The 13,432-nt window shown below is 39.9% G+C and overlaps 1 protein-coding gene across 2 annotated transcripts in view; it reads right to left on the bottom strand.

Moving 5' to 3' along the window:
* The window catches only part of met (MET proto-oncogene, receptor tyrosine kinase), a 57,314-nt gene extending 45,124 nt beyond the window's left edge, over window positions 1–12,190 (bottom strand). For both annotated transcript variants that reach the window (XM_036568264.1, XM_036568265.1), the window contains exons 1-2: window positions 11,902–12,190; window positions 8,497–9,648 (exon numbers count right to left, since the gene is read on the bottom strand). In XM_036568264.1, the coding sequence (XP_036424157.1) occupies window positions 8,497–9,639 (1,143 nt within the window). In that variant the 5' untranslated portion in view covers window positions 9,640–9,648; window positions 11,902–12,190. The remainder of the gene's footprint in view (window positions 1–8,496; window positions 9,649–11,901) is intronic.
* Window positions 12,191–13,432: the final 1,242 nt, after the last annotated feature.

The following is a 13,432-nucleotide window of genomic DNA, read 5'->3' as shown; positions in this document are numbered from 1 at the left end:
AGAACTCAGAAACATTCAGTGTGCTTAAGAAAAAGCAAACAAGCCTAAAGTGCTTATATGTACGATATCACAATGTACTGATGCCACATGACATCTCTGGTCCACTCCATTAGTGGGGTCTTTTTATGCTCTGCTATGTCCACACCTCAGAGTATCAGGTAAAGCTTGCTTTTCTTTCACAGGGTGATTTTACTAACTGTGTCTGCTGAGGGATCAGTCTTATAAGAGCTGAGTGACACCCTGAATAAGCAGCTAGAAAATGACTCAGATAAGCCCTTATTTGCCATTTCCATTGTGTGCGAGCTCAGGAGGTGATAAAAGTGAATAGTCACTGGCCAGTGCGAGCCCCTCCATTACTTAAGCACACATTCATTCACACAAGATCCAACAGGCCCATTGTGTGGGTAACAACGTCACTCTGAACCACACCAGCAATGTTGTTGAAAATGTAAAAACAGTGAAGAAAGACTTTTATCTTTAGCTTTTATCCACATTCAGAACCACTGCCTGCTAACATTTAAAGGTGGTTAAAGGACAACTCTTTAATTTTGGAGCACAAGGCTAATCAGCATAGACAATAATTGACTCAAACCTCAGTCGCAATAGAAGGTAATAGGTAGATTCTCCAGCTATTGTAATTATTATACAACAATTATTCTAATATTACATATTTTAAATATATTTTGAGTAGGGGTTGGCAATATGATGGGATTTATCATTATTGAGATGAATTACGTCACCAGAAGCACTTCTGAGCAAATTGTGGATATCATCAGTCAACAACTGCATGTTTCATGACAAAGACAGCATAACTAGAATTAGAATGATCATAATTCTCATAATGTATTCATAATTTTGGATAATATAGTCCAAATTTGACAAGTTTTCAAATATGGCACTACTGGTCAGTTGTGTGTTGGATCTAGCTTATAGTGAAAACTGTTGTTGTTGCTGTGATAAACATTATGATTTCTGTGCATGCCATGGATACTGTCTATGGTTAAAGAACACTGAGCAACTGCAAGTTTCATTATAGAAAGAGCATAATTACACCTGTTTAATTGGATTTAGTGCAGTACAGTATGTAAAACATTGAATAAAAATGATTGGATGGCAATTTGGCATTTTGGGTGGCAGGTTTTAAATGTAGCACTAGTGCATTGCATATACGATATGTATCATGAAAATGTTTTCAAACATCACGATATAATTTTTTATATTTTTACCCCTATTTCTAACTTATCAAACATGGAAATCATGATATATGTATTTTTGCTGTAGCCAGTCAGGATCCGAAACCAAGCAGCATCTCCCCAATTGTTTAGTGATGTAGTGACGTTGTGTGTGGGCTGACTGACCTGTTCAGGGTCATGTGCCGCTTCACTGGGTTTTGTGATTGAGACACAGGCAGCGGTCTGAGTTATCATGACAGGAGGGAATGCCAATGAATTACACTGTGTGTGTGTCCGCACATGCATTAGGCAGAGGACGCATCAGCGAAACTTCCAAATCCAAGAAAGCAGGAAATTACTAAAGGGAGCAAAAACGAGGAAGTGCGGGACACGATGAACCCTACAGACTAAAAACATGCCTGCGGGCCAGTGACTCATCACGTTTTCTGAAGAAACTTTTCTTTCATCTGACACTTTACACATGTACCTGAACTGAGACTCTAGTGCACAGACAGGAATCCTGTGCTGGAAGGCAGAGAAAAAGCACCTGCATGGAAAGCCACAAAAAAGTGAGCATGTCTCAGCCGTAAACACACAGAACACAGGCTACACTGAAGGTAACAGCATGCCAAAGGAGGAAGTAATAAGCAACATATTTATAAACTGGACCGAGCAGTGGAGTGCTGTCCAGTCACACTCCTTCAGAGAACAGATTGCAAGCGTAGACGACGTTTATCAGTTACCGTTGTGTGCTTATCTGCTTTATGGGACCTTGTACTGCCCCTTATCCCCCTACCACACACACAAACTTGTTTTTATGTTTATTTTGTGTGTTTTGTATTGTTTTTATACAATGTCAGGACACAGGGCTGTACATTTGTCTCATATGTATTATATATGCTGTAAATTAATACTTGTATGTAGCATGACTTTTCTGCAGAAACAACAAAAGGAACGTTTTCACCCTTTCAGTTTTAATATATACAGGTCTGTGCAAAAGTCTTAGGCACCTAAACAAATTGTTTATATTATTATATTGGGCAGTTTTTGTATTCTTTCTGTAAATTTGCCAAACCAGGTATTGGACAATAACTACAAAAATACTCGGCAGCCACAAGCAGAGGTTTGGAAATGGTTTAACAAACACACTGACCTGTATAAAATCACTACTTACTGAATTAATGTTATTTGTACTTACTCTAATGTTAGTTTTGATGAGCAAATAAATGCTTACTGCCCAGACAAGGCCAGGCACTAGCAACCTGAGGGGATTAAAACAGGGCCATGAGTGTGCGAGGCTGCTGCCCCACAGGTGCTGGCTGTGCTGAAAAAGGAGTGTCCTGCACCTGGGCTCCAGCTGCCCACTCTCCTCCTGCTCCTGTTATGGTCCAGAGTCACGCAGGAGCGTCTGCCAGGGCAGAGCTGCCAACACCACAGGGCTTGACGCTGTGAGAAAACATGCAGCTGCATACATCCACCTGCTTTCCCGCTCAGAGCTGTTGGAGCGTGCTGTATGTGTGCGTGTGTGTGTGTGTTTGTGTGTGTGTTTGTGTGTCTGTATGTGGATGCGTATGAGAGTGAGAGAACGCGGGCATTTGTTAACTGTAACTCAAGATGACTAACCTTACAGCACCATTTAATTGCAAAGCTGTCTACAGAACACTATAGCATTTGCATTTGTAATCTCACTCAATCTAACTCAACCATGTGTGCATCTTATCAGAGCTTCACTGAGAGGTAAAAGAAGGCAGGACACGACAGGTATGTTTTCTTTCACTACGGTGTTGTTTCTTCATAGATAGCTGGAAACCTCCCACAGCTGAGTTCTGACCTACGAATGATACTCTGTTTCGCCACTTTGTGCAAACATGACCAAGCAACACACACGCACACAGGCTGCAGCTTGTTGATACTCATACGTGCCAGCCACAATGTACAGCCAATTACCCGCTGTCCTTGTATTGTCGCAAAAAAAAGACTCTAAATTGAGTGTTGCACGTTACAGAAATGGAGTGTGATTAGTTCCTAAATACTACTATTAAATAATAACCATTAAAATATGACATAGGACTATTTTTTATACACTGGACTAAATTAAAATCACTACTCTCATAACATTGTTTCATTACACTTTTAAACTCACTGTCTAAAATCATGCACGCTTACTTAACCACAAGTGCTGTTACAATTAAAATGGCCGTCGATCAAAACTCCCTCCATTGGAATTATATTAGGCAATGTAATCAATCAGGCTTCAAATTCAATTTAAAAGCAATCAGCATTTGCCAGTTGTTTCGCTAATCAATCCTAATCAGATGATAATTTTGACCTTAAATGTGGCTGTTTGTTATTTTAAGTCACAAGTGCCCCCTTGCTGTTAAGTCAAGTCACAAGGTTTGTTGGTGAGGTTCCAGTTTTTACATGGCTGCAGCATGCCTCAATTACTACGCAAATTGGACTTATATGTCTGCCCATATTAGTAACGGATATTGCTGAGCAAAAGCAGATTGAGGAATCGATAGTTTTAAGAGGCTCTTCTTCTCATTAATGGGAAGGAGTCTCTTAAGTGTGCTGGAAATTTATCTACACTGCTGTCCAAATGACTCTGCATCCATGCAACTGAAGTAACAGCACACCAATCATCCATATAAATAAACAAAATTAATAAGATCTCCTTAAGAAAACTCCTGGTTCTTCACAGCACCTTTTTGAAAAAAGGTTCTTTGCAGAAACACTTCTTAAAAGGTTCTTTGAGGAGCCCTAACTAGTTCCTCAAATAACCAGAAGCATAAAATTCTTTAAAGCTTCATTATGAAACCAAACCTACAACTTATAGGATAAAAATACAAGAGTATCAAACCTAAACAGTGACCAAATTCCTAACAAGACTAGAGCAAATCAAGGACCAATTTTAATACTGATTATATTACATAAAGTACAATAAAAATGAAATAAGCAAGCTCAAAAAAAGTGCGGACCTGATTTTATTTGAAAATATTGCTTTATGTTTTCCTCAAAAACAAGAGTAGGGAGGAAAAGCACACTCGTAAGCTTATATCAGCTCAGGGCTAATATAAACTAGGTTGGAAACTAGGTTTGGGTGGTATGATGGTAATATAGTATGCCACAGTATATGTACATATGTGCCTCAGAAAAACTAGGAACGATAGCAGCTCCGCAGCCTCAGAAAGGGGCTACATGCATCCACCTTCAGAATGTAACTGCTGCACCAGAGGTGGAATGGGAAGATTTGAACAAGAAGTGGTGGAAGAGAAAGCCAACTTCAGAACTGTAAAAAGCAAACTTTATTAAGCCTAACCAAAGCCAATTTAAGGGCCATATGACTATCAAAAATATTATGACTAGCTAACGCTAACCAGCTTCTCTCTGGCAACACTGTTTAACATTTATCAGTTTTTCTGTAGTTGGTTTGACATTAATTGAATAAAGGCTTGAAAATCGAGTTCACTAATTTGGTAACCACAAAGTGAACTGATTTTGAAATAACACTAGACGAGACGGCAGAAGTCGTTACAACTGACTTCTATCAGCAGCAATTCATCTCAACATTTTTTTTTTTAATTATCATCATATACCGTATACCCTGGTAAAATGTCAGAAAATTAATGAAAAAATAGATACCGGCCAAGCTTAATGGAAACATTAACATTAACAATAACAACCCTGGAGGTGTGACCATGCAGGGCGGAGGCATGAGAGACTTAAATTTTGTAAATAAGTTGTTGTTGCGGATGATGATTAGTGCAGGTGTGTGTGTTATGCCCTCCCGCGTTTGCTGGTGTGTTGTGTCGGGGTTAGCGCTTGGTGGGCGGTTCTTCCTGCTGCTGTTCAACAGAAGATCATTTGCTTAAAGCGCTATGTTTCTCACGTCTTCTTCTTTGCTGACGCCACATTAACATAAGGCAAATTTTCAGGCGCTCCATATTTTTGCTGAATCATTACACCCCTATTACCTACTATATTATACACAATGTTAGCTAGTTTGGTAGCCAACTCGCCAGCTAACAGTAATATTTAACTTGCTATCTTGATTCACAAGGCTAACTTTTACTCTTAGAAAAAAATGTCTGCGTAGTTTTAACAACTTCATAATGATAACAGCAGTTTATAAAATGTCACTGAAGTTTTATTTCTCTCAAAAGAGCTTGTTTTAACATGATGTAAATGGGCATTAGAAAGTCAAAAATCATTAAAACCATTTTTATTTTTAAGAGTAAAGACTCTTTTTGCATTGATCAGTGATCCAGAAAAATCTGGTTGTGGTGCAGTTTTGAGCACAGTAGTTAAAAAGACAAGAAACACAGCAATTCATCATACCTCTCTGCAGCACAATGTTTTTACAGCCTTGTGTTTATTGCTCTGATAAGGAGTGATAAGTACGAGAGCCCGTGTAACATCTGCTACTGGACATGACATGGTTGTAAACCCAACTGATGGCACCGAGAATCTCCCAGAAAAAAAAGGCAATGCTACTTTACTGAAAGCCTGGAACTAAAGCTTCTTTAAGCACTAGAGTGAAAGAATGAGTCTATATCTACATGCACCTTTTCTTAGATTCCACTTAATAATGTCTTGATACTTCAAAGCATTAAGCCTCCCATAATAGTAAACATTCCTATAAAACTATCCTCAGGGCAGAGCACTCATCTAGTGACATTAAAAGCTATTTTGGCCTAGGTACATCCATATAATGAAAACTGATAGAAGGTGTGCTGATATGGAGCGGATGACAATGTTTAAAGCAGGGGATACGCAGAACAATAATATTTGAGGTGGCCGAGTGGGTTTTCTGACGTGATAGATTGAGAGCGCTTTGTAAGTTTGGACAGATGAAGTACAAGGGTACTGGAAAACAGACGACAGAGCAGAAGGCCATGGAACAGTTAGTAGAAAAGGGAAACAACTTCACTCTGGGGCCATCTGAACTGTTAAACCAAGCAATTCAAAGACTGTCACACACAAAGGACACCTGTTGGGGTGTTTGAGGTCTTGGCTTGACAATAGAGTAGAGATTCAGATAACATAGTTGAGAAAGATTTACAAGTCTGGAGAAAAGTCATTCTGAATCATCAGGGTTCAAAGAGCTTGATTCCTTCCTGCAGACCTAGAGCAAACATACCTCTGTTATAAGCCACAGGCCATTATTGGAGCTTTTGGTCAAAAAGTAGCTTTTACCTGCCAATGTAGGTGATAACCACTCCTTTATATCCAAATGGCATCATCGAGTTGAAATTATTCAGTGATTTTAGATCACTGTATTCTTAATAACACAATGGTAACAAATGTGCAGTGTCTTAGGACTCAGAGTGCTGATGGGGACTGGGTTAAGACCCTAAGCTGATGAGGGTCCTGGCGAGACTTGTGTCTCCACCAGGCCTGATTTTCCACCAGACTGCCCAAGCCATGTTTTTCTGTCAACATTCATCACAGTTCACAGAGCTTCAGCTATGCATGCCATCCCATTATGAGGCCCAGTCTGAATATCTCTGCATGCTCATTACAAGCCATTAACATTTGTGGTTACTATGCAAATCATGGTGAAATATGTGCATAGTCGTTAACTTGCATAACCCTTTTCTGCGATGAACTCTGGAAAGTAATAGCTCTGTATTTATCGACAGGCTCCTTAGCAGTGAAATTTATGTCACTATTGATCGCCATGATTTACTGATTGATCCAATACATGCTGATGGATGAGAGACGCAGGCAGCTCGGTGATTTGTAGCTATGCAGGGGCAGTGCATGAAGTAGAGTGGCAGTTACCAAATGTCAGATCAGGCTCTGTAACATCTTGTGGTGTCATTTTAAATTTGGAATATCACTGGTGTTCGTCTGAGTTTCTCTCAATTGCAGTCTTTCATGAAAACCAATGTTAATAATCAAAACTAGGCATCCAGGTGCAGCCTGTAAGGTTAAAATGGGTGGGCTTATGTTCAAACAACTGGGCTTTCTTCCTGAACATGCATATAAATTCTAGGGGTTATGACTTTTGCAGCTTATTTTCTTAAAGGGCTGCAAGGTGCACATTGAAAATGTTCTACTTAAGACCTTTTATTTCTCTGAGCCACTCCACTATGTGCCGTGTATAATCAAGAGTTCTGAATCAAGACATTTTTTAAGACATAAAACATCAAAAAGCAAACTGAACCTTGATATTAGTATGGAAAGGTGTACTAAACCTGATGATATATGCACTGTAACACCCCTAAAAATATGCAATTGGTAATTCAATGCTCCGCCTCCCCTCCCCACAAGCAGAAATTCCTGGGGCTGCACAGAATGAAATGACCAGTGCTGAATGTGTTTACATGAGTAAGGTAGCACATCATATATTTTTGTTAATCATTATCACGATACTGATATCACAGAAGGCTGTAATGTACAAATCAGCCCTCTTAATATTTACAACAAACTTACTGGGTGCTGTGCGAATGTTGACCAATCGCAGTTACAGAAGCATCAGTGGGCATTTTGAAGAATTACGATATTCATACAATCCAACAAAAGTACATTATTTTGGTCAAAATGATGCAAGCCCATCTTTAAACATGTCACACTTGATTTGCAAATGCTTTTTAATATATTATAAAGTAACTGCAATGATAATAAACATATTATTAGCATTTCACCCATATTGTGCAGTCCTACAGTAACGTATACATTACTATAACAGTAGTACTATTTTACTATAACAGTAAAGGCTCATTTTTACTCCCTTTACATACGAAAAAGAACATGTTCGTTTCAAACCATGTAACCGTCACTGCCCTCATACTTCCATGTGTCCTTTACGTTGGCTTGGAAGTTAAGCAGTACTTCCACTAGAGGGCAGTCCAGAGTAAAACGTTTCTAACAACGAACATGGCGACGGTGGAGAAGGTCGTAATAATGTACCAGCTACAAAAGAGATGAAAGAGGCACCAGTGTAGACTGTGGTGAGGCCATTAAATACTTTGTGACGTGTGGACGGAGAATTCTTTTCATTTATATTACCAATAAGAGAAACTAGCATTGTGTCTCGCATGAACTATTGGCTAACCTGCCCCCACGGCTTCCACTGCTCTGTTTCGTCCGTATCTGTAAGCTTTCAGAGAACGTGCATAAATACGGATGAAATTACTGCAGAGTACAGACAAAAGGCTCCGTCCATAACCGTATCCATGTTTAACGTTGAGCATAAATGAGCCTTAACAGTGTAATCAACACTACTGGCTTTGGACATGCCTGAACACCCATTAAGCTTTTCACTTCACTTCACAACAATGTTAAAGTTCTATTAACTTCATAATCACAAAGATCTTACCTGATTGTAGGGTTTCAGTTCAGAGTCTGAGAAGTGGTAGAGTGGCTTAGTGTGGCCCTGCTGCATGAAGCCTGTGAAGAACTTGTTGATTTCGGCAATAGAAATCACACACACCGTAGAGCTGGCTGTGGGTTCAGGAGAGTCAGGTTTGCTGCGAGCAAAGGCAGCAAACAGCACATCTTCTCCTTCCTTCAGACCCATCTCCTTGGACAGGTCACTGCCAGCTTTGGCTACATGTGCTGCCTGAAGGACATTGAACACCATCTGGGTCGAACGTTTCCTCCTGCCTTTCTCCGAGTAGATACACTCGAAGGGCATCTCCACATAGTGCAAAAGCTCCAGGTCGGAGGAGCACATGCGCACAATGCGGGTGTGGAAGACCTTGGAGCTGCTGCTTTCTCTCTGCACAGTGAGAAAGTAAACATACTGACCACTTAGGAAGGAATAGACATAGTTCAGGGGATACTCAGGTGCTAGGTCCATGTAGGACTGCTTAGAGACAAACTCAAAGCGGTCTTGGGTCTCCCACATCTTTCTCACAGAGATTGTGTGGTGGACACGCTCAGAAGACCTTGGAAAGGAGGCAAGAGGCTCTGAATTAGCGACAAAGAACCTTACAACACCACCAGCTAAGACGTTAACAATCTGGGTTCCCGCAGGGCCGGCGATATACTGACTGCCGTCTTCGTTATGCGAGCCCATGCAGTTCACATCGTCTAGTTTACCATCTTCCAGCACATGGCGGATGCAGACACCATTTCCAACTGTGCCACAGCTGAAGAGCTCAGGGTCGTAGTAGGTCTCCATCACCAGAGCCATGTTAGTGTTATTAGCATTGGCTGGATTGTCTCTGCAGCTCTTGCAAGCACATCGTTGACCCTCATGGACAGTGTTATACTCAGTCATCTTCTTGAGGTCTCCTGACAATGCATATAGTTTGTTGGTAGCACCAACATAAACGCTTTCATTGAAAACTAGAAGCTTCTGGACAGGTGTATCTGACACAAAGTGGGGGAGGTCATAGGTCACAGAAAGGTTGAGTTTGGAGACTTCTTTGGGCTCCTTACATTGTCCTTCTACACCCCACCACAACGTCTGGAGAAAGATGAGAATACAAACGGTGCCAGGGAGGGTAGTTCTCATTTTGTTTCTCTAGAAGGAAAACAGAAAAAAACACAGCATATTTAATGTACAGTACAAACGCCCAGAGCAGAATCATGCACAGTTCATCCGTTACTACTATAAACAAAGAAATGTCTAAACAAAACTTGGCTGCAGAAACATTTTATATACTGATATATACAAAAGCCCATTAGAAAATTTAAGTAGGCACACAAAATCTTCTTGGGCTGCTAATTGAGACAAACTGTCCTGGTTCAATGACATGGGTAAATCCCCCCGCCCCAAACCATAATGGCAATGAGATCACCAGTTGTTATTCCAATTTGAGGTGTATCGCAACAAAAAAAAAAAACCTTTGAAACAGTCAAAGGAACTGAAATTCACCGCAAACTACGTGGTCAACCACTGATAACAAAAAGGGTGAAATCCAAATGTCTAAACATTTCTGTGGTTCGGTAGCACTGGAAATGATTCACTACAGCGGCAGCTTCCTCTGAAAGCGCAGCAGTGACAAGTCTAAGTTTAGACAGCGTCCTCAAGGGAGTGGTTGATAAACTCAATTAAGGCGGGCAGGCTGCAGACGCTGGAGAAGTGATTTATTGTTGGTGTGCTTAAACGCTTTTCATTTAGGAGGCTGCTTTGAAGAGGGGAGAGTCAGAGGGACAGGAGTAAAGAGAGAGAGAAGAGAGAGAGAGAGAGAGAGAGAGAGAGTATCAGATCAGATGCTCCTACTCCCACCTGAGTATCCTTATCTGAGGTATGTAGGCCTGAACAAGAGGAGAGTTCTTGGATAGAAGAGCCATCGCAGTGTAACTCAGAAGTGGGCGATAAGGCAAAAATATGATGATACTTTAAGAAATCTCCACTATATAGACAACTCATATGTTGGAAAAGGGCAAAAAATAGTCAGCATTGCCAAATTTTAAAAATACATCAAATACCAAATGATTTTTATTTAATATTTCGCATACTTCACTGCACTACATCCAATTAAACAGGACTAATTATGCTCCCTTTAAAATGAAACATGCAGTGTTCTTTAAGTACTGCATATCCATCATATGGTCACAAAAGCTTACTGTGACATATTGTGAGGTAATTTATCAGGATAACGCTAAATATTGTCATACTGCCCAGCTCTACTGTAACTGCATTGGTGTGATTTACTATTCAGCCTACAATTTATTTGCCATTTACTTCTTTATGTTTGTGCCATTTGCCTTTTTAAACTGACCAATATACAAGGACTAAGAGACACTGAAAAAAAGGTAGTCCTCCTTCACATACTGTGATGTAAGATGCATGAAAAGCACTTTGTGCACAGGTGTTGTGCAGATTCAGTAAACTGAGCACGAATGTAAGTCTATGGTGTTGAAAAATCACAAAACAGCCTCACTGACTTTAAAGCCTGCCTGACTATAAAGTTCACCTCTTTAACTGCCTGAGAAATTCAGAATATCAGTGAGTCATAAAGTAAACGGAGAAAAACGTAACAGTAGCTACGAGGAAATAATAGCAGAAAAATAATGGAAAATTTTGCCCCTGGACTCAGATGACTGTGCCAGGTTCTGTAATGACTTAATGACAGAAATGTTATTCAGGTAGCTGCTGAAATGAAGTTAGAAAGCTGAAAGATGGTTCTTCAAGGGTTCTTTAGTAATGGAATGGTTCTATATAGAATCATTAGTTAATGAATGGTTAAATGGTTCTTTGCATGGTGAAATGGTTCTTCAGATTGTTGATAGAGAATAAGTTGTATATGGTTCAATAGGGAACCTTTTTTGAAAATGTTTCAGTACAGGACTAAAAAGGGTTTTTCTATTTTTACAAGCAGCACAGAAGAACCATTTTTTCCTATATAGAACCATATACAGCACATTCACCGTCTCCATTTTAGCATGCAAAGAACCATTTAAGCATGCAAACGAACTAATGGTTCTAAACAAAACCATTCTCCTTACTAAATAACCCATGACGAACCATCTTTTCCTTCAGAAAATGTCCTATCAGAAAAAAAAACTTAACAAAAAAAACATTAATTCCACAAAGAGAGGCTTAACTTTATTAAGAAATCCAGGAAACAAGTGGATCAGATTTGTTGCGCTTGTAAACTGTTTACGTCGTTTTTTCTGTCAGAAAACTGTTCGCGCGGCCAGCAAGGTTTTAAAAAAAACCCTCAATATTCAGAACGGAGGCTGTTCTGTTCTGAGAGGGAAAACAACTTTCAAACAGCGTGAAAAGGGTCGTTAGAAACAGCTTCGGGAGTAAAACTCCTCTGCTTACCTGTTAGAAACGCGTCGCCGTTAGAAACTCTGATCACATCTTCCAGCCTCGCGCTGCGCTCAGGCGCCAACTTTCTCTCTTTCTCTGCGCGCGGGACAAGTTTCCTCTCACGAGCTCCGGTAAAGTGTGTTCGCTCCACGGGGGGTTTAGAGGAACTGTGTGGGACCCTCACTCCGGTGCTGGTACCCTTTTTTTCCCCGCTGATGAGGTGGGTTTGTTCCCTCAGGCTGTGGCGGTGCTATCACACTCTCACTCACTCTCTCTCTCCCTCTCACACACTCACACAGGCTTCAGGTGAACGCAGAGTGTGTGTGCGGCCTGTTACGTCACTGAGCCGCGGAGTAGCGGAGCAGCTGATTGGCTGACAAAGTCAAGATTACTACTATAAACTATTACTGCTTTATTACAATCGTTTATGAATACCACGATTACTACTACTACTACTACTACTACTACTAATAATAATAATAGTGGTGATGATGGAGATAATATTAAAGGACCCATATCAGAAAAGAAATTTTGAAATACAACAGTTGATTCTGACACTGTTAAAGTTTCAAAACCGCTGATTCCCTCGTCCATACAGTTCATACAGGGAAACTAAGCTACAAAAACAGCTCGTTTTGAACTCCTCGTTTTTGTGACGTAATGAAAACCCACACCTTCACATACATCTATCTATCCAGCCTGTAGCTCCGCCCATACATGCTGAAGTTATAAGGTGTGTTGGAGCCTGGACGGCTTTTAAAGAGGCATCCAATCAGAACAGTGTTCATTTACGTGGATCAGTCTTTAAAGCACAGTAACAGTAACAGCCTGTTTATTCTAACAGATAAAGAAAGGTGAGAAAATGGTCATGTAAAAATGAATTATAACTATTTTTTGCACATAAAACCACCAAAAACATTCTATGTGAAAAGAGGGAAAAAAAGAAAAGAAAAAATGTAGGGTATGGCCCCTTTAAGAAGAATGGTGATAATGAAGATTGTGATGATAATAATAACAGCAACTATTATTATTATTGTTATTATTATTAATAGAAGAAGAATGGTGGTGGTGGTGGTGACAATGCTGATAATGATAAACAAAATATTTACCATGTTAAATATGAATAATATCAATATTATCTTATTATCTTACTAATGTTAGATTCTATTACCAATAGCCGCTGTTATATGTATACAGAGATTATGATTTTTATTAATTTATTCATGGCTGAATATATTCATGGATTCCTTCTTGGTGCTGGTGTGACAGTATGAGTTACTGTAGTTTGTGACTCCTCCTTGGTTAACAGGTTACAGGATAACAGACATCCTTTAAAGTAGCCTTCAGTGGACAGTGTGGTACAGTTCTCACTGTCCCCTGGAAACTCATCCACAAAACACTCCGTAAGCAAAATAGTCCAATAAAATATAACTGATAACGTGAGCATGTGTGGTTTCACTTCACTTCATCATACACAAAGAGCCATTGCCGTTAGGTGCATGGCCTCATTGTTAAAATTCATCCTCGTTAATAACGTGTATCT

The sequence above is a fragment of the Colossoma macropomum genome, unplaced genomic scaffold, assembly GCF_904425465.1.
Source record: "Colossoma macropomum unplaced genomic scaffold, Colossoma_macropomum, whole genome shotgun sequence".
Classification (NCBI taxonomy): domain Eukaryota; kingdom Metazoa; phylum Chordata; class Actinopteri; order Characiformes; family Serrasalmidae; genus Colossoma; species Colossoma macropomum.
This window is presented reverse-complemented; position numbering and strand designations above follow the sequence as displayed.